We start from the raw sequence: 22,337 nt of genomic DNA on the forward strand, positions 1-22,337 counted from the left end.
AAGAGAAGGGCAGGAAGGCAAGAGAGGGAAGGAGAGTGGCAGGGAGGAAGGAAAGAGCTGGTGGAGGGCGGGGAGGAGGAGGTCGGCCCGCGGGGTGTGAGATGCCAACCCTTCCATCAGGGATAGCCAACAGGGGCTGAGGTGCGGCCCCCTGAGAAGGAGGAGGCTGAGTCCCTCTCGCAGACAGTGCGGCCATGAAGCAAACCTGGGGGCAGGAGCGCCCCTGCAGGCTAGTCCCTAAGCCTGACACCATAGCGCCCCGGGTTAATGCTCTCCTTCCTGGCCTCCCGTCGTGCCTAAGCATGGGAGAAGGGAGGAGTAGGGGTGGGGTAGGGTCAGGGGAGGGAGGCCTTGCCCTTGGCCCCCAGGGCACACCTCCTTCCAAGTAGGAGTAGCCAAATAGTGGGAGGCTCTAGGCAGAAGGGGTTGTGAGGGGATGGGAGGGGGTGGGGGCGATGAAGGTTTTCCCCAGCAACCAGAGGAGACGGTCCTTCTGAGCGGTGGCTCATCCACTTTTCCACTTTTTTTTTTTTTTTTTTTTGGCTGCGTTGGGTCTTCGTTGCTGCACGCGGGCTTTCTCTAGTTGTGGCGAGCGGGGGCTACCCTTCATTGTGGTGTGCGGGCTTCTCATTGTGGTGGCTTCTCTTGTTGCAGAGCGTGGGCTCTAGGAGCACAGGCTTCAGTAGTTGTGGCTCACGGGCTCAGTAGTTGTGGCTCGCGGGCTCTAGAGCTCAGGCTCAGTAGTTGTGGCACGCAGGCTCACTAGTTGTGGCTTGCGGGCTCTAGAGCACAGGCTCAGTAGTTGTGGCTCATGGGCTCAGTAGTTGTGGCTCACGGGCTTAGTTGCTCCGCGGCATGTGGGATCTTCCCGGACCAGGGCTCGAACCTGTGTCCCCTGCATTGGCAGGCGGATTCTTAACCACTGCGCCACCAGGGAAGTCCCATCTCATCCACTTCTGATGGGTTTTAGTTTTAGAGACTCTGATAAAATGGGACAGAGATGAGAGAGAAGGAGGTAGGATGGACAAGGAGGGGCACAGCCCCCTTAAGCACAGCTGGCATCAGAAACGGCTGCGCTGTCTGGTTGGAGGTTCACTCTAAAAAGACTCCTGCGTGTCACAAAGCCATCACCCTTTCTCCACCTGCCCGTACTTTAGTTCCACCACTGCCAATTTAGTCCTGAGGTCAATACTCAATTACCCCCAGGCTCCTTCCTCCCTTGGGCCCTTTTCAAAGCCCTAGAGGACGTCATCTACTAACTGATCCGTTTCCCTTATGAACCAGCACACAGTTTTCCCTCCAGAAAAAGTAAAGCAGGAACGCAGAACAGGCATTAGGGACTGCAGGCCCCCACTTGCATAAGGCGAAAAGCCAGAAGTATCGGTAAAAGGAGAAAGGCAGGCTGGTGTAGAGTGAGTGAGTCTGTTGGCATATTAGAAAAGGCCCAGAAAGGTTGTGCAGGTGGGACCAGGGCAACGATGTTTCCCTTTCTGTTCCTATCATTCCACAAAATACTTCCAGAGGTCTCTAAACAGGGCCAGGCTCTGGCAACCAGCCTGAGCTCTCTTCCAGCCCACCTCACAAGGAAAGGATCACTACCGATGCAAATTTTTCTACCGCAAATCACCACCCACACTTCTCCCTTCCACATAGTTAAAGCTCAAACATGATAGAAACGCTATGAGTAATTCTAGGCACCTGCCTCTGTAAAGGCAGGCACACATCTGCTGTGGCCCAGAAAAGGGATCTCCCACACCCGCTGGTCAAAGGTCAAAATGTGTTCTCACTGTTTCTACCACACTCTAGAGGACCAATATCAGAGTTCCCAGTCTGGGTCTTCACACTAAGCCTCCGTCTCATAGGGGTAACACCTAGGAAGGGGCAGCTACCATGGACAGGGCAGCAAATTTGTCCCTGCCACTGCCACCAATTTTTTGACTAACACCAAATCTCCTTGTCTGGGCCATCCAACCAAGTCTCCCCTGGGCTTCCTCCCAGCCACCTAGTAAGGGGAGGATGTCTCCTGATCCATGCCCCTTAACCAGTGCATGATTGCTTCTATTGGAAATAGATCAGACTCTGGAAAAACAGAAAAGCTGATGATATTTCCAGTTCCTGGCCTCTGCAGAGTCCCTAAGGCAACTGTTCAATTTCAGAGGGGAGGGGTCTGCAGAGACCACAGGCACACGGCAGCAGAGGCTTGTGAACGAGGCTCTAGACCTCATGGGGCACCAACATTTCCTCCACTGTTAGTTATTTTCTCTGGACCAGAGCTCCCTTTAATTCTCCCTTTGGTCTGTGTTCTACCCATCAGTCAAGGGGAAGATGACTCTTGACCTGTCCCCTTAATAGTCAATACCCAACTGCTTCTACTGGAAATAGATCAGGCTCTGGGAAAATAGAAAAGCTGATGGTGCTTCACGGCCCCAGCCGCTGTAAAGGCGCAAATGCAGCCGCCCCATCTCAGTCTATCCAAGGCAGAGGAGACGGCAGCAGAGCCGGCAGTCTAGACTCAACAGGGCAGAAAGGAGAGTGGAGCAGACCGTGTGGAGAGTGTATTGATCCTTGGGTAAAGAGGGTCAATCCGTTTCAGAAAAGTTTGAATCCTTGTTTTCTGGCTTTTGCTTTTAACCTCCTGAAAGCCATGATCACAAATCCACCTTTCTACTCTGTTGAGTCACTGCCAAAACTTCAAGGATAAGTCTTGGTTTATCAGTTTTAGAAACCAAGAGAGATAGTGTCCCCTTGCCCATAGTAAATTCAGCTGAAAGAGTAAAGCATTACCTAAATCCCTTACCCCAGCCCCGTAAAGGCCCTAACACAGTTGTTTTATTTACAAGGGAGCTAAAGAATGGGTTGAGGCAGACAGCTCCACATGCCAGGCCTGTGAGAAGTGGAGTCTTGACTCTCAAGGGCTCTGGAGCAGCTGTGTTGGCAAATCATTGTTTCAGGCTCTCCAACTTCTCCCCCTTCCGTACTCAGGATTATTGTCACCACATAATCTTTTCGAAGTCTTCCAAGAGATCATCTTTGAGATTATGTAAGTAACTGCATATTGATGTGCACTCAAACATGTGGTGTGTGTGAGAGAGATGTATAAAACAGTTCATTTCATTACCCCGCCATAAAAATGACTAAGGCAGGCTTGTTATATACTCTTAAAGACAGGAAACTCCGAGGTGGTCGAGGAGAGTCTTGCTTTGGCAGCCATTCTCTCATCCCGCCTCTGTTAACCAACCTCAGGTTAATCTGGGGACATTCATTCCCTAACCTCATGTCCATCATGGATGCCTACTTAGCCAAGGGCTGCGAGACTCAGAGACTCGGTACCTAAGTCCATGTGACCACCCTGATAAGCACACAGGTCCTTCTCCCCAGCCTCACACCACGTGAAGGAGCAGGCCTGCCCAGTGCCTCTGAGGGTGTGTCGGGCGTACTTGAATCCTCAACAAGGAGGAAGAATGGGAACTTTGGTCTGTCTGACAAACTGCACGGGAAAGCCATCTGGGCGAGGTTGGCTTTGGAGCGGAAAGGCCAGTTGTGCGGGGAGCTCCCAGCTGCGTCCTAACTGCCCCCTGCTGGTGCCGGGACCATATGCTCTGCCACCACCACCACCCCCGCCCCACGGAAGGGGCTGGCCCCCTTGCTCTTATACATGCCAGGTGAGGCAGGGACAGCACCCTGCTGGAAAGAAAGTGGGCAAAAGAAAGAAAACGGGAATTGAAGCACCACCACGTCTTCACAAGGCCATGGCAGTCTGTTTTGCTTGTCAGGAGTTCAAGGTCTACTTCTTGTTATTATTGACGTGCATCTCCAGAGCTTCAAACTATCATTATTACTCACAACTATTAGCTCATCTACATGTTTATATTCCTAGCATTGATATTTGGTTTGTTTCATGGTATGGGATGTTTTATTACTCAGGTTCTCTGCATTTCTACTACAGCCAAATAACAGTAGTAAAGACGCCATGGGCCTGCTCCCTAGACCCTGAAGTCTATCGCCTGAGAGATGGATGTTCTCGGGGTTAGCCCTGCCCAGGAAAGTCACTATACTGTTGTACCAGAAGCTAAAGCACTTCCTTTGGCCTGTGAGCAGGACAGTGCAGATCCTGTCACATCCTCAGACTGTGACATCCTCCTGTCTCCATTCCTGGGACTGTAGGATGCTCAACTATGTACTCAGTTCCAACTCCCAGTTCACATGACTAAGGATTGGCTTTGAGGCAAAGGAGTGTGTAAGGAGCTCCAGCCAGCATTTTGGACTTGGCTTCAAGCTGCCTTTTTTACTTTTTGTGGCTCTGCCTTTGCCTTTAGTTTAGATGGCCTTCCATGTTACCTTTTTCCTACCTTATATAAACTTGGGCCTAAGTCCTTCTCTTGATACTTTACAAAGTACCCTTCATTTTCCTTCCTCCATGGGGAGTTCTCTTGTTTCTTGGTGGAGGGTAGAGGTGGGTGACTCACAGGTTTGAAGTTACTGTGAGGTTCGGGAAGAATCCCTGAAACAGCTCGGGTCACTAATCCTTCTCCCCCCACTTCCATGGACCCATCTTCTCTAATTTACACACCTCCCCTTCCTCCTACGGTCACCCAAGAATCTGTAGCTGCTTAGCTTTATTGTCCTTTCCTTCTCCCAAATGAAGCCAACTCATAGAAACCAGGCTAGATCCCGCAAATCAGAGCTGCCTGCAAGGGCCTGGGGTTCCCAAGGAAGTGCCAAAGGAATCTCCACTGAAGAGCAGCCAGGTCACTAATCAGAAAGGCCAGGTTCTGGGGCTTCCCTGGTGGCGCAGTGGTTGAGAATCTGCCTGCCGATGCAGGGGACACGGGTTCGAGCCCTGGTCTGGGAAGATCCCACATGCCACGGAGCAACTAGGCCCGTGAGCCACAACTACTGAGCCTGCGCGTCTGGGGCCTGTGCTCCGCAACAAGAGAGGCCGCGACAGTGAGAGGCCCGCACACGGCAATGAAGAGTGGCCCCCGCTCGCCGCAACTGGAGAAAGCCCTCGCACAGAAGCGAAGACCCAACACAGACAAAAATAAATAAATAAATAAATAAATTAATTAATTAAAAAAACAAATTAGAGAAAGGCCAGATTCTTAGAGAGTATATCTAAACAGCCTCAGCTGCCCCTACACCACACACCAGGGATCTGCCCGGAAGAGGGGTGCTCTGGCATGGACTCAAATGGCAACAGCCTGCATTCTGTGCATCTGACCTTGTCCTTTCTTCCAGTCGTCCTTATGCTTTGTCCTTTTCTGTCTGGCCTTAAGGATGAATAAAAAGAAAATAGACCTTGGTACCAGAAAGCTCTGGATTTGAATTCTGGCTCTTCCACTTACAAACATGTGTGACCCTAAGCACATTTCTTTACCTTCTGAGACAATTTCTTCACCACTAAAATGCAAAAGCCTATCACCTACCTCTCAGAACTGGCTCGGGATTAAACAGGATAACATGCATGGAGAACACATTACAGCACCCAGCGCACAGTAGGCACTCAGGTCCATGGTGGCTGTTATTCCACCTCCAATCAAGCCTCATGGAAGTCTGGTCGTGGCCAAATGTGCATATTCTGCTCTTCATATCTGAGCCTCGCGACTCTCCAGCTAGAACACTTCCCTCCTCAACCACGTGGCTTCTATCCCCCAGCATCGGCTCCAGCAAACAGGCTTTTTAAAATTGGCATGGCCCTAGGAACCCTGTTTTGAAGCCCCTCCTTCCTTATTTCCAGCCCCCCACGGCACTCCAACCAGCCCTGCTTGTACTGGGTGGGCCCGGAAAATGGGAACTGGAAAAGCAAAACAAAACCAGATCTTCAGACCAAATAAGACTTGGAGACAATGTGGTCAAAGATAAGATGAGGTATGGACAGGTCAAGGTGATGTTCAGAAATGATTCCAGGGCCACAGCCAATCTGCCCTAGTACACCCCTTAGGTATGGTTCAGTGCACCTCTTAAGGGACAAGGTGTGTCTCGGGTGTTTTTAAAGGAGCCAAGCTAATCCAGACGCTCACTTTAATTCTCTCAACCACAGGTGTAGTGTGGTGGCTGTACCCCTAAATTGTCAACCAAAATACAGAAGAAGGCTCCCGGAGTATCTGGTCTGAGATTGTCGAGAGGGGATCTGACACCATCACTCTTCGGCTAAAACATTGAAATAACTTCTTATTGAAATGACTTCTTATTGCCTTTAAATTAAGTTCAGTCCCAGGCCACAGCATTCAGATGTTTTTCACAAGTTAACCTCAACCCACCTTGCCAGGCTTATTTCACCTTGCTTCCTTTCCACCCACACTTCAGCCAAACTGGACAGTTTATTCCCTGAACATGCCCATGTACACTCCCACCCCTGTGTCTTCGCTGTTTATCTTATTTTTTTATTGCAGAGTTTTTGGGTTTTTTTTTTATTGGAGTATAGTTGATCTACAATGTTGTGTTAGTTTCAGGTGTACAGCAAAGTGATTCAGTTATACATACATATATATATATATATATATATATATATATATATATATATATATATTTCAGATTCTTTTCCCTTATAGGTTATTACAAGATATTGAATATAGTTCCTTGTGCTATACAGTAGGTCCTTATTGGTTTTCTGTTTTATATAGTGTCTACATGTTAATCCCAAACTCCTAATTTATCCCTCTCCCTTTCCCCTTTCCCCTGTTTATTTTTATTTATGACTTCTTTCCCATCCCTCATCGCTACCTACTGAAATCCTCCAGACTCCCTCTGAAAAAATGGACTCTCCCATGAATCCTTTCCTGATCCCTCAGCTCTCCTCCAACGGGACAGAATTTACTTTCTATCTTGCTTGTGGCATGGATTCTAGCTAGAGCCTAGGTGCTGGGGTTGAGACATACTGGGCAGTCTGGTAAATTGAGGGAACGGTGGTGGGGCTAAGGGCCTCTGAGGAGATAAATCCTCCTGAGGGGAGGAAATAACCAAGCATGACAGAGCTGACTCAGGCAAAAAGGCCAAGTCAGTAGTAGGAAGCCGTGAATTGGAGGACAATGGGAAGGCTCTTAACTGAATCTGCCCAGCCCAGCCTCCCTGGATGCCTGCTTCTGTCCTATCCAGGGACCTATTTGCATCCAGGAAGGCTTGTCATGGCAGCAAAGGGAATGAGATCCTGACCCCCTCTTCCTAATACAGCCCACTGAGGTTCAAAGGAATAAACCAGCGGCCCCGAAACTTTTTGGCACCAGGGACCGGTTTCGTGGAAGACTATTTTTCCATGGACGGGGGGGGGGGGGGGGGGTGGCGGGGGGATGGGGAGGGTGGTCCAGGCGGTAATGCGAGCGATGGGGAGCATCAGATGAAGCTTCGCTCACTCGCCCGCCGCGCACCTCGTGCTGTGTGGCCCGGTTCCTAACAGGCTGCAGACCGTTATCTGTCTGCGGCCTGGAGGTTGGGGACCCCTGGCATAAACGAAGTTTAATGGCCTGGAGTGGTCCCAAATGAGGTCAGATTGCTGAGAAGGAACAAGGAGAGTGCTCTGAGAGGAGGCTTTCCATAAAAGGAGAATGTGGACAGGCTCTCAGAGTCCAGATCATTGGAGGGCATCTGGTTCAGGACATGCAGTCATTCTGGATATCCTGTGGATGCTCCTCAACAGGAAAGAGCTGCATCCAAGCCGCTAAAGAGTTAGAATCCTCCAGGACCCAGGCAGTCTTTCTTTAGGACCCTTCTGAGCTGAGTCTGACAGAGTAGAAATGGCACCTTGAGAAACCATCTTGATGAGGATGGATCAAGTCAGCACTCTATGCTGGAACCAGTTCACGCTGGTGGTTTGGTCGGGGCCACCTCTGATTAACAGGGGTAGTGGATAGTAGCAAGGACTCTGGAACCAGCTACCTGAGTTTGACAGCTTTCTCATATGTAAATGGGGAGAACTGAATCAGTCAACTGACAGCACCAAATGGGACCACCTTGTTGTTGACAGTTGTGAAGTCCATTTCAAGAGGCAAGATTAGGTTGCCAACAACCCAGCAGACTAGACCAAACAAATAAAGTAGAGGACTGAGTCATGCATGTGTGGAAGCAACCCTAGAGATTCTTGGGTCAATTTAAGGAGGGGAACCATTAGAATTCTTTCTGGAAAAAAAATGAGTGTGTATGGGGGCGGGGTCTCAATGCCATTGTAATCTGAATATTGGAAGATGAGACTTTTTTTGAGGTATTTTTGACCTACAGCATTATATTAGTTTCAGGTGTACAACATAATGATTCAATATTTGGATATATTGTGAAATGACCACCACAATAAATTGAATTAACATCCATCACTATGTGTAGTTTAAATTTTTTTTTTCTTGTGACGAGCAGTTTTAAGATTTATGGAGACTGGGACTTCCATGGTGGCACAGTGGATAAAACTCTGCACTCCCAATGCAGGGGGCCTGGGTTTGATCCCTGCTCAGGGAACTAGATACTACATGCATGCTGCAACTAAAGGTTTGCATGCCACCACTAAGGAGCCCATGTGCTGCAGCTAAGGAGCCAGCAAGCTGCAACAAAGAAGCCCTGGAGCCACAACTAAGGAGCCCATGTGCTGTAACTAAGGAGCCCACCTGCTGCAACTAAGACCCAGTGCAACCAAATAAATTTACAAAAATATTAATATGACTTAAGGAGAACTTATTTTTAATGTGCAGGCTTATCCTACCCTACCATACTGGCAGCGCCTCGCAGACCAGTGGTGCTCCCTGGAGAGGGACTGCCGTGCTGGGGGGGCAGTGGAGAAGACCACAAGGCCTGGCAGAGTGACCCGGAGATGGTAAGGCACCCAGTGGAGCAGCAACAGTGTCCGTGGGAATATACTTGTTCATGAGCACACAGAAGACACTAGGAAAGACCTTGAAGGGTTAAATGATTGCCACCAACTCTAGCACAACCTGAGTCCTAAACTACAGCTAAGACCCCCATCCTTAGGGGCTGCCAGAAACGCTTGAGGTGGAGGACTTTGCAAGAAGCTAAAGATCCTGCATGACCCCGTGTGTGTAAGTGCCCGAGAAACTGAGGTTTCCTGGTTGTGTCCTTACCTCCTCTCTCTCATTAAGTTCTTTGAGGACAAGTGCTATGTTTTACTTATCTCTGTATCTCCCCAAAGCGGGAGCCCTAGTCCTGGCAGAGGGCTGCAGGGCAGAGTCTGGTGCCCGGTGGAGCGGCAGCAGTGCCAGCAAGAGCAGCCTTGATCCAGGCACAGGTGAGACCCTTCCACCTCACCATCCCCCAACAGCATCTAGCCCGGGACTTACTATTTTCTTCTCATTTTTCAGCTCTCTTGAAGTATAATTTACATATCATGAGTTCACTTATTTTCAGTGTACAGTTTGAGGTTTAATAAATTTATACCATCACGCAGACATCATCATGCCACATCATTACAGAGCACTTCCATTATCCCCAAAGTTTTCCTTGGGCTCCTTAGCAGTCATCCTTGCTCCAACCTCCAGACCTAGGCAACCATTGATGTGCCTTCCATCACCATAGTTTCGCATTTTCTACAAATTTCATATTAAGGAATTATACAGAGTAGCTGGTGTCTTTCATTGCATATGTTTGAGATTCATCCCTGTTGTAACACGTATCAATAGTTTGTTCTTATTTGGGATCAGTGGCCAGTCTGAACTCATGAGAGTTTAGTGCTAATATGTAGGAAAATCATCTCTCCCAAGTTATTCCAACCCTATGGTCAAGGTGAGAGTGGAATGATCAAAATGCATTTAATATGCAATTTCCAATTTGAAAGAGTCACCATTTTTATCTGGGACGATTCCCACTACAGATAATAGATCATAAAAGGGTTTCATGTTGCTAACTAAATAGCAACAGAATGGTAATACTTATGTCTCATAAAAAAGTAAAATTAACAACCAATAAACTGGATTTTTAAAATAATATTGTTCCTTTTTGAATTGCTGACTAGTAGTCCACGGTATGGATAAGTCACATTATGTTTACCCAATTGCTAACTGATGGACATTTAGGATGTTTCCAGTTTTTTTTTGTTTTTTTGTTTTTTTGCAGTATGCGGGCCTCTCACTGTTGTGGCCTCTCCCGTTGCAGAGCACAGGCTCCGGACGCACAGGCTCAGCGGCCATGGCTCACGGGCCCAGCTGCTCCGCAGCATGTGGGATCTTCCCGGACCAGGGCACGAACCCATGTCCCCTGCATCAGCAGGCGGACTCTCAACCATTGCGCCACCAGGGAAGCCCTCCAGTTTGTTTTGATGAATGATGCTTCCATGCACATTTGCATTCAAGTCTTTGTGTGGACATATGTTTTCATTTATTTGGGTAGATACCTAGGAGTGGAATTGTGTGGCCTTTATTGACTTAGAGTCCCTTAATAGGGATTACGCTGCAGGAAGCTGAAAGTAAGCCCCGTGGAAACGGAACACGTGATTAAGGGTATGTGAGAGAATTTTAGGAAAAGGGAGGTTACTGAGAGGTAGAAACGCACTAAGAGATAAATTTACCTACTTCATAATGTGTACCTCAGTATTTAGGAAGCCTAAACATTTTATCTGATGTAAAACTGCCTCCATCTATAATTGGAGACTCATTGACCACAGCATACAATATTAGGCATGTGTGGGTGGACAAGTACAGTGATCAGGGCATAGAAAGGCACCAAAATCTGAACAGCCTACATGGTTGTTCACTTTTTCGGAGCCATCAGTAATTATGACAAGCATTTGCTTTAATGAAAAATTCCACTTAAAAATTCGAGCGGAATTTCTACTCCTTGTAGAGCCTACCATTACATAATTTGTATTTTTTTAAACCTGGTCTCTGCAGAGACCATTCTGAATAATAGTCTCCTCTTGAACTATGGAACTATACCAATAAAGTTTTGGAGCAAGAAATTATGAGGGAGAACAGAGCACTCTGTGATGACAGGAATCACTATTACCTGGATCTAAATACACCCACAACTCAAACTTGTCCTCTTAAAATTGATCTAACCCGGGGCTTCCCTGGTGGCGCAGTGGTTGGGAGTCCGCCTGCCAATGCAGGGGACACGGATTCGTGCCCCGGTCTGGGAGGATCCCACGTATCGTGGAGCGGCTGGGCCCGTGAGCCATGGCCACTGAGCCTGCGCGTCCGGAGCCTGTGCTCTGCAATGGGAGAGGCCACAGCAGTGAGAGGCCCGTGTACTGCAAAAAAAAAAAAAAAAAAAAAAAAAAAATGATCTAACCCAGTTAATTAATAACAAAGAAATCCATCCTGTTTCCCAGCATAAGAACATTAAGAAAAAAAAAAAAAAAGGGAACCTGTATTGTTGGAGACTTATAGATTGGGAATTCTGGCTATTCATTTTTCAGCTCTCAAATATACAGACAGAATTTGACCTTGAGTCATAGGCCAAAAGTTTAACCACTTCATTTTTCTCCCATTGGAAAGATCACCTCAAGCACCCTGAGTCATTTGAGCGCAGGTACCCGATGGTTCAGTAGATGTGGCTTACCCGGCACTGAGATTCATAGGGAGGATTTTTGAAGTATCCATCACATCACAGAATTCCTTTTTCTTTAGTGAGGACCCACAGAAATCTCTCTTCGACCTCAATATCAGGAAAAACCATGCTTCTCCTGAACAACTGGACTGTTTTCATTTGTATCCTGTGTAAGTGGTTCTCAGAGTGTGGTCCCTGAGCAGCAGCATCAGCATCACCTGGGAACCTGTTAGACATGCAAATGCTCAGATTCCACCCCAGACCTATCAAGTTAGAAACTCTGGACGTGAGACCCAACAATCTGTGTTTTGTTAAGCCTTCCTGGTGATTCTGATGCAAGCCAAAATTTGAGAACATTAACTGAATTGGACTGAAACCAGGAAAACCAACTTTAGAAAATTGGTAATTTATTTGTTCAATGCCTAATACTTCCTTTTGAGTTAAAAGGTTACATTAGGGTTGTATTACAATTGATTAATCTGCAACCAAGTAGTTGGTCTTGAAAATCTGGGATGATAATATTGACCAATTATGTACTAAAAACAAACAAAAAGGGATTTCATCATCTTGTATAGGCTAAGTGCCCTGCAACTTGAACTACAAATGATTAACTAGACACGGTTATGCTTTGTGTGTGAATTATAGGGTAAACGAAGTAGATATTAAAGCAGATGAATTTAAATTATCTATCATGGTTTACTTGTTAGCCTGGAAATCTCTTGTTCTTTAGTTAATAAAACACACAGAAAGCCTAAGTCCACGATGCCAAATGAGCAAATATGGCTCATTGTCAGGAACTGGGTGTTTTTTACCTCTTGCCGCTTTCAGAATCCAGAGGGAAACTGTTTCCATCTTAGCTCTGCTACGGAATGCTTTGTGCGACCTCATATGAGATAACTGTCCCCCTCTGAACCTCATTTTTGCCTCTGAAAAAATTGAGGATTTGATTTCATCATCTTTAATTTCACTTCCATCTTTGATCTGCTGGGATTCTGGAATTCTAGAGATCCCCAAACACCAGCAGCACCTGGGACATCACTGCTCTCTCCTGACCTCTCCTGACCTCTCCTGACCAGAGGACAGAGGAAGGAGGGAAGGCACGCATGTGGCTGCAGCCTGAGGCAAGCGTGCCTGAGATCTTCCGAGTTCAGATAATTTTAAAAATCATGCGGCCAGGGTTTGTTTCTTACTAAACAATGCTGTGTGGCCATCAGCTGAGGTGTGAATTGGGGGATACTGCTTGCTCTTTGCTAAATGCTACACAGGAATCCCAAAGAGATTTTATCATTAGCTTTACGAGAACAAGATGTGAACGGTATAGAGAGCCGGTTTCTGTAGAGCCGATCTTAAAGAGGCAGCCCAGTGCGTGAAATTACATAAGGGTATATACTTCAAAGCTAAGGGGTTTGGGTCTATCCAAGCATTCCCCTTCCTCTTTCCCATCAAAAACAGTTATTTCACTGGGTAATTCAAGACCTGGAGATAACTTCATAAGGAGTGGAGGATAGGTGTGGTTTAGGTTGTTCAAATCAACCAGATAATTGATTCAATTCATCCAATTCACTCTCCCTGTAGAATTTATTGCACCTATTATTGTCAGTAGAAAAAGCTATCTTTGTGCCTCCTGTTCATTGGCCAGCCAAATACTTCGCTGTCTTTCATGCCACTTCCCAGACTAATTCTGATCTGGATATACTTATAAGCACCTTACTACAAAAAGTTTCTCCTAGCTGAGATTATCCTTTGAATTTGATCATTTCAGAGAATATTCCTTAGCAGATAATATTATCCAATGCCTTTAAACTGCTGGCCTCCCACCCTGCATATACACACAGAAATCACATACTTATATTTTCTGTATCAAGGGGCATTTCTTGCTGGTACTATTGCTGGTACTAAGGGAATTGCCTTAATTTTCTGCTTCCTTCGGTTCATGTAAACATTATCTCCATGCCCATCACCTCTGGAGTAGCCTGTGGCATTCCCTCACTTGAAAAGAATGATTTTCATTCTTACAAGTCCTTTTGCCTCAGGACCTCGAGCTGGGTTCTGCATTATTTTGTTTTGGAACAAGGCAGGTTCCTTTTAACCACTTCTAAAGGGAGAAACCCTAAATGGCATTTACAAAAATATATGGCATTAAAACAGACGGTCAAACAGTAAAAGGGTGTTTTATTAGGACATTTAGAGACAAAGCAACTGGTGGGTTGCCTGGATTTTGCATCTCTTAAAGGTTGCCTTGATACTGTGCCGCAGAGCCCTGGTAATACGCAGGGTTGGGAATTACCATGTGTCAGAGCTGGATGATAAGCCCAGGTCACCTGAATTATTCCTCCTTGGAAGTGACATCAGCCCTATCAAAATGTGAATGATTTGTTGCTTCAGCACCTCTCTGATATTAAATCTAGAGGAGTGGATTCAAGTTTGTGCTTCAGGGGACACACGTACTTATTTACCCTGTAAAAGAGAGTGCACTAGAACACCTTCTGATTGCAGAGAAATGGATGAAAATTGACAAAATCTATACAGATCTTCGTGGTTAGATATGGAAACAGAGTGATTCTAATAAACAATAAGTATTGTTTAATAACATCTAGGTAGTCCATAAGATTCCCCAACAGGGAAGAACAAGCAACTGCAGAGCATTTCCCAAACCCCCCTCCTCTGTCATGGAAACGCCGGTAAAAGTCCTCCACCTCCTACACTCCAGTGCCAGATCGGTAAGCATTTAGCCAAGCATGCTGGGAGACAAAGAACAACCGAAGGAAAGGAGTATCCGGGTGTCTTGGATTTGCTTTCCATTCTGCTCTGTTGCTCTACCATCTCATTACTAGACGTAGGCATTGGACGTGACAATCAACTACATTTGAACTGAGCAGAAGAAATATTAAAGGCATAGGCTTCAGAAGAAATGTCTCAAAGGCAGCCTCAGTCACCTAATCAGACTTTAATTTCAACCACAAATGACACAGGATCATCAAGCCCTGTCGTTCCTAATGATACCACAAATAAAGGAAGGACCGGAGACAACTCTCCAGGAATAGAAGCATTGTGTGCCATCTATATCACTTATGCTGTGATAATTTCAGTGGGCATACTTGGAAATGCTATTCTCATCAAAGTCTTTTTCAAGACCAAATCCATGCAAACAGTTCCCAATATTTTCATCACCAGCCTGGCTTTTGGAGATCTTTTACTTCTGCTAACTTGTGTGCCAGTCGATGCAACCCACTACCTTGCAGAAGGATGGCTGTTCGGAAGAATTGGATGTAAGGTGCTCTCTTTCATCCGGCTCACTTCTGTTGGTGTATCAGTGTTCACGTTAACAATTCTCAGTGCTGACAGGTGGGTTTCTTTTCTCAGTTATATTTGCCAGGATGTGAAATTAGGCGAAAAGAAAGGAAAGCTTGTACGGAGCGTTCACTGGCTACTATTCTGCTTTTCTCACACTCTGTAACCTGGATGTAAGATTGAAAAATCGGGGGGCATTTTAAATAAAAGTCGGTGTAAGAATGTTAAAATTCCTGTGTTAGCATCGGACGAGAGATTGAAATTGTGTGCTTCAGGGATCATTTAATTTCTTTGAAGTGTAATTGTTTGTTTGAAAGAATACTGAACGGTGTTTTCCCCCTCGGTTTATTAAGGCAAATTATTCCAGGTGTAAAAGAAAAACAATTCTTTCTTTATACATTAGTGCAGCCTAGTGGTACAATATTGTCAACATTAAAACATCAACATAGGTGTGAAATTGACCACATACACATTACTGTCTACTGGAAGAATGGTAAAAAGATACATGCATCTAATTTATTTGAAATGCATCAAATTAATTAATGGCAGAAAAACGGTGAGGCTTTCAGCTTCCTGGTAACTCAGTGTAATGTCATCACTTAATTGTATTTGTTTTTTCTATAGGCATTCAATGACATTCTCATTTCCAGACATAAATTAATCCCGGCTGACTTTTAGAGCTCTATGGAAGGAGCGTGTGAGAACCTCTGGCAGCCAGGGTGTTTGGGCTCCGTTAGGATATTTTCAGTCTATGTACTGGGTCTTTCTGTGCCTATTGTAGAATGATAACTGTGAAAGCATGAAGAAAAATTGAGGCTCCAAATGTTAAAAGTGATGCTTTAAAAAACCTGCAAGAAGCCCGTAAGTAATCAATGCCTGGCAGTACCAGAAGGAAAAGCTTCTTCAGATTCTGGAATCTGAGAGGAGGAAAAGCTTTCCCTGTGTCTTTTATGGAATTTTGCTTTGATTGGTTTTATATTCTGTTTGAGGGCAGATTTACTTAAAGGCTGTAGATTTTAATGTGGATTTGTCAGAATAAGGAGGCATCTTTTCATGGGTACAGGGTTTCCGATTTCACCCTTGCCTTGCCCTAAATCTACCTATAGATTGGATCGGCTTGGGCAAGAAATTAGCACTTATGAACAGGGAAGAAATTAACCCTCTCCTCTTTCCTGCATAAACTCATGGAATTCTTTTTTAGGAAGGTTGATGACTGCTCTCTCACAAGGAAAGGAGAATTAGGTTCAACATCAGTCACTTACATAAAAAGGAAGTATTTTAGAACACAAGGTAATGCACAGGTAATGAATTACTCTCCATCACACACAAAATCATGCCGAAAAATATTTATTTGCCCTAAATAGAGGGTCTACAAGAAAATTATAAAATTTGCAAATCTGGAATATCTCATAACAGTGAAGAAAGGAAAAAGTGATTAGCATCAATATAAAATACTGGGATGTATTATGTGTATTTGAAATCATAACCAATTCCAGTTGGTTAATGTTGACTTGGTTATATACATATGGGATAAGAAGGTAGAACTGGATGACCACGGAGATCACTTCTAACTTTAAGATTCTGTAATTTTGATATTGATTTTGCCCTTTGCTATGATCATGTGTTTCTAGATACAAGGCAGTTGTGAAGCCCTTGGAGCGTCAGCCCCCCAATGCCATCCTGAAGACCTGTGCCAAAGCTGGCTGCATCTGGATCGTGTCTATGATCATTGCTCTACCAGAGGCTATATTTTCAAATGTATATACTCTTCGAGATCCCGACAAAAATATGACCTTTGAATCGTGTGCTTCTTATCCTGTTTCTGAGAGGCTCCTGCAAGAGATACATTCTCTGCTGTGCTTCTTAGTGTTCTACATTATTCCACTTTCGATTATCTCTGTCTATTACTCTTTGATTGCTAGGACTCTTTACAAAAGCACCTTGAACATACCTACTGAGGAACAAAGCCATGCCCGCAAGCAGGTATGTATTAATCAGGACTCACGCATGAATTTAGAAGGGAAATGCCTCCTTTTGCACCCCTGAGCAATAAATACTTTAGCAGTATCGTATTTTTGTTATGGTCATGGGCTGTGGAGTCTGTCAGACCCAAGATTTAATTCCATACCAGCTGAGCAATCTTGAGCAAGTTACTTAACATCTCTGAGCCTCACTTTCCTCATGTATAAAATGAAAGTGAGGTCTGGATGATATATATGAAATGCTTAGCATAGTTCCTGCTGCATAGTAAACATTCAATAAGTGGTAGGACTACTAAGGGAGCAACTGAAGTTTGGGATCAGTCAAAAATCACCCCACAGGGGCTTCCCTGGTGGCACAGTGGTTGAGAGCCCGCCTGCCGATGCAGCAGTCACGGGTTCGTGCCCTGGTCTGGGAAGATCCCACATGCCGCGGAGCAGCTGGGCCCGTGAGCCATGGCCGCTGAGCCTGCGCGTCCAGAGCCTGTGCTCCGCAACAGGAGAGGCCACAACAGTGAGAGGCCCGCGTACCGCAAAAAAAAAAAAAAAAAAAAAAAAAAAAAAAAAAAAAAATCACCCCACAGAATAGTGAGAAACATCACACAAGGTGAGACTATAAAGTGAAGCATCTTTTGTTTAGAAAAACACAGGATGGTAGAACTGGCAAGAAGCCATAACATTATTCAATGCAAACCACTTACACACAGATCAGCAGACTGGGCGGAGGGGTTGTCTCGAGGGATGCAGTGCCAATGGCAAGAGAACACAGTGATTCACAGAAGCTTGATTAAGACCATTGCAAGACCCAGGTGTGTTCTCCTCTCATAAATATGAACAGAATAAAAAGAATATTGGCAAAACATCGTTCCATTTGATTAAAAAAAACCCAACAGGATTTCTATCTTTCTTGGGTGGGAGGAGATGATCCCATTTACCTCTTAACCAGTAATGTGCAGAGCTCAGCGCTTTTTTTTTTTTTTTTTTTTTTGAGCTAGTACATTCAGTTGCTTCAACAGTGGTGGTCAGGAGGCTAAAGTTGCATTTTAATGCCCATGTGAAAAGTTATCTTTGCTCTATCTGTAACTACAGGCAATGTCTTCACTTAATCTGGTTCATTTCTCTTATTAAGAGGTGCAGGTAGGATTATTTTCATACATGAAGGGTGGCACGTTGATTTTTATTCCTTTGACTATATAGTTAGAATTTCTATACGTTAACAACAATTTTTGGTACCAATTTAGCAACTTTCATAAATCCCAGAAGACTATTCTAACCTGGTCAGCCTCTGCTGATGCAGTGAAAGCAGGTTTGTATAGCATCTATTTGTTAATTAAATTAAATTTTCGATAATTCCACAACACTGCTTGAGATAATTAGAGACACCCTAGAGTATCTCAAAACCAGGGATGGGAGTCTCTGAATTAGAGCTAATCAGAGACCAAGATCACGGGTTACCATGTCAATTAACTTGCTGTATTCTCTAGCCACGGGCTGACTTCACCTGCACCTGCACGTTCAAAGGGACACCAGCCTGTTAACTGTAAATTTCTATGTAAATCTAGAGAATGGCTTTTTAAAATCTCTGCCAGCTAAATGTTTTTGTTTGGGTTTTCAGTTGTTTTTTGTTTTTTGTTGTTGTTTTGTTTTGTTTGTTTGTTTGTTCTGTTTTCTTGGTTGTTGTTTTTGCCATTTTTCTTCCCCCTGTAGATTGAATCCCGAAAGCGAATTGCCAAAACGGTGTTGGTGCTGGTGGCTCTGTTTGCTCTCTGCTGGTTGCCGAATCACCTCCTGTACCTCTACCGCTCATTCACTCAAACCTACATGGACCCCTCTGCCATTCACTTCATTGTCACCATTTTCTCTCAGGTTCTGGCTTTCAGCAATTCTTGTGTAAACCCCTTTGCTCTTTACTGGCTGAGCAAGACCTTCCAGCAGCATTTTAAAGCTCAGTTATTCTGTTGCAAGGCAGAGCTGCCTGACCCTCCTGCTGCTGATACCCCTCTTGACAACCTGGCCGTGATGGGAAGGGTCCCGGGTGCTGCAAGCGCTCAGGTGTCTGAAATTAGTGTGTCCGTGTTCGCTGGCTGTAGTGTGAAGAAGGAAGATGACAGAGTCTAGCTTTTCAATTAAAAATAGTATTTCTCCTCCCAGCGTGTGTATTCGACTCTGAGCTGTGTGTAGGTGTATGGTGTCAGGATTTTTGTTGCTTGAGAATTGTGCTGAAATCTTAGGAGGGAAGGATCAGACAAACCATGATTTTTTCAATCTACAAGCATTAACGAACACTATTGGGCTTTCTAAATAAAACGGAGCCCCACTAGGCATAGAAAGACATATCTGCGTATGTCAGTGGGTCCTATGAGAGGCTGAATAGGAGGTGAAGTGAAATAAACAAGATGACACTTAAAAATCGAATGTTTCCATCACATCTCTGATGCTTATAATTTCGCATATACTCCTGTGATTTGCATAAAACTGTGTTTATTATGTGCTGTAAATCTACAGATTATACTTTGCATATGAAAAGGGGCTCAAAGAGAGGTAAAACATCTCTTCTGCAGTTTTCTTAAAAAACAAAGTCCTAAAAAATAAACCTTCACAGGGTTTGTTTTTGACTGCCCTTTTCCATTAATCTCTATTCCATTAGAACTAAAGCTGTGCAATGGCAATGACAACGTTTTGGGGTCAGTGAGCATAAAGTACCAAGTAAGGATCTGGGGCAAGGTGTTTGCCTTACTAGGTCAGCACCTACTGACTTAAGGTAGTTCTGGAGTTACAACTCCCATTGATTGATAATTGGGCAAAGTTATCTTTCACAAATATTGTGAAGAACTTGACTTCTTCATAGGCAGAATAAGTGGCCATGTTTATGGTGTCATTTGAGGGCTCCAAAGAAGGACCCCTGTCAAAAAACCTGTGAGCCTGCCAGTGTCTGAAATGCTTCCTTGAAGGAAATTCATTTCTTTCTGGTAAGCAGTGCCCTCTTTCTAAAAAATGCAGAAGTACCACATGAGATCCCTCACACCTGGGTGTGCAGTTATTATCAGATCATCTTCCTGCTTGACTACCTTAAACCTGATGGGTGCCTAAATCCTGTAAGAGTATGACCTAATTGATCTCTGCCCTTGGAAATCAGAGGATTTTCTATCCTCTGCTCCTACTTGCTAACACTATAAGCTTGCTAATAAATATTATTTCAAACAACTGTTGTCAATAGACGTGTCAGATTTAGATTTGTGGTTTCAGAAAATGTTTTCTTGGGGGAAAATTAAAGCATATGTTTGGCACCATCGATAGTTAAATTTGAATTTTCAAAAACTTGATTTTGGGGTGCTTTTGGTAGCTTTGAGCTTTCTTTAAATGGCTTGTGTAATTGTGAACTTTTGCTTAAAGATGTGGCTTGAAAAGGGGATATATATTAACACTAGACTTTACATTTAAGTAAAATTGGTTTACTTAAAGTGGGGGGGGGTGTCAGAATTGTATTAGTATTGCTTTGGGTTGGATGTTGTAACAAGGGGAGAAAAATAAATATGAAATAAAGTTTTAAATGACTGTGTAACTTTATATTCTAAAAACAATACTTCTGACAGAATATCACTGAGAACCCATTTTAACTCCAAAATGTATTTTCAAGTGCCAAACTCCAAAATATTTTACTATTTTCCTTACTCTGGGTAAAAATTACATCCTTATTCCCCTAAGCATAAAACTTTAGAAACAACTTGATAAAAGTACCAGATTACAAAAGCTAAGCGAGCCTTTTTGTTTGTTTGTTTTTGTTTTTTTGTGGTTCGCGGGCCTCTCACTGCTGTGGCCTCTCCCGTTGCGGAGCACAGGCTCAGCGGCCATGGCTCACGGGCCCAGCCGCTCCGCGGCATGTGGGATCCTCCCGGACCGGGGCACGAACCCACATCCCCTGCATCGGCCGGCGGACTGCCAACCACTGCGCCACCAGGAAAGCCCCTAAGCGAGCTTTTTAGCAGTTGATAAAACTAGAGCTCCAAGAACTTTGATTTTCTTCATTCTCAGTAATCCCTAGGTGACTTAGGGATCTGATATAAAATAAATCCCTGGATGGCTTTATACGGCATCAGCCTCCCATCTAGAATTGGGGAATTGGGATTAAAATTCATGGCTTTGCTTTGATTTTTTTTTGGAGAGGGTGGTTTTTTTGTTTTGGTTTGGTTTTTTGTGGTACGCGGACCTCTCACTGTTGTGGCCTCTTCCGTTGCGGAGCACGGGCTCCAGACGCGCAGGCTCAGTGGCCATGGCTCACGGGCCCAGCTGCTCCCAGAGGCATGTGGGATCCTCCCGGACCGGGGCACGAACCCGCATCCCCTGCATCGGCAGGCGGACTCCCAACCACTGCGCCACCAGGGAAGCCCCAGGGTGGTCTTTTTTTTTCACAGATTATCCTTGTCAGAGCTAAACTTACAAGTAGGCCCCAATATCCACAATTTTTTTCACACTGACTATTGTGTGCAGAAATGTTACTACATTTCAGTTCTTTGGAGAAGGTCCTAAATGGGGGCATGGGGGAACACATGAAAAACAAATTTTGTATACTTCTCAATTTTGCTCAGGGCCTGCCCTGACCCAAGACTTAGAATAATGGACCATAATAATATAATATGCCACAAAGCAGGAAAACAAAGTCACAAACTTAGGTAAGTCTTTGTCATTGAAGTTGATAGTACTACAAAACATTTAATACTGGTATACCTACTGACAATAGCAAATTTGGGTTTAAAGAATTTCTGCAGTTATTACCATCTTAAGTCAGGGATCCATCAAATTTTTTTGTCAAAAGGAGTTACTTTTATTTCCACTAAGTCTTGAGATTACAGGAAGTGGGGACAGGAAAATTCCCGAACAGAGTGAGCCTGAATGGGCCATTAAATAAATCTACTTTGGTATAGTTCAGTAATTTTCCAGAAAGACTTCCTAGGCCAGGTAGATGACTTCTCTGTCCAGGCAGTCTCTGCTTTTGTAGGTTAATGAATTTTTATCCACCAAGAAGTCAGTGGCCTATTAGGCCAGGAGTACAGCACAGATCACCCCTCACAGAGAACGAAGATGATGTTCAGGGAGCCGGCTGTCTGGGTTTTGTCTTCCTGGGTCCAGCAGCCCCTTGTGCAGCCCATCCATATTCCATTCCTAGAGTTTCAGGAGCTACCCCCATCCTTATAATAACAAAGGACCCCCTTTATGCTTGTTAACTTGAGTGTTTCTTGCAAAAAATCTTGGAAATAAAAACAGGTTATAGGAACTTCCCTGGTGGCGCAGTGGTTAGGAATCCACCTGGCAATGCAGGGGACACGGGTTCGAGCCCTGATCCCGGAAGATCCCACATGCCGCAGAGCAACTAAGCCTGTGCGCCACAACTACTGAAGCTGGTGCCCCTAGAGCCTGTGCTCTGCAACGAAAGAAGCCACCGCAAGAAGAAGCCCGCACACCGCAACAAAGAGTAGCCCCCACTTGACGCAACTAGAGAAAGCCCACTCACAGCAACGAAGACCCAACACAACCAAAGATAAATAAATAAAATAAATTTATATATAAAAAAGAACAGGTTATAAAGAGATA

General features: G+C 44.8%; 1 protein-coding gene across 1 annotated transcript; it reads left to right on the forward strand.

Moving 5' to 3' along the window:
• Positions 1-14,389: 14,389 nt before the first annotated feature.
• On the forward strand, positions 14,390-18,866 carry BRS3 (bombesin receptor subtype 3; the record flags this gene model as incomplete). The annotated part of the gene is made up of 3 exons (XM_082610149.1): positions 14,390-14,823; positions 16,401-16,752; positions 18,456-18,866. The coding sequence occupies 3 exons, from the start codon at positions 14,390-14,392 to the stop codon at positions 18,864-18,866; spliced, it is 1,197 nt and encodes a 398-aa protein (XP_082466275.1).
• Positions 18,867-22,337: the final 3,471 nt, after the last annotated feature.

The sequence above is a fragment of the Mesoplodon mirus genome, assembly GCF_964341445.2.
Source record: "Mesoplodon mirus genome assembly, chromosome: X".
Lineage (NCBI taxonomy): Eukaryota > Metazoa > Chordata > Mammalia > Artiodactyla > Ziphiidae > Mesoplodon > Mesoplodon mirus.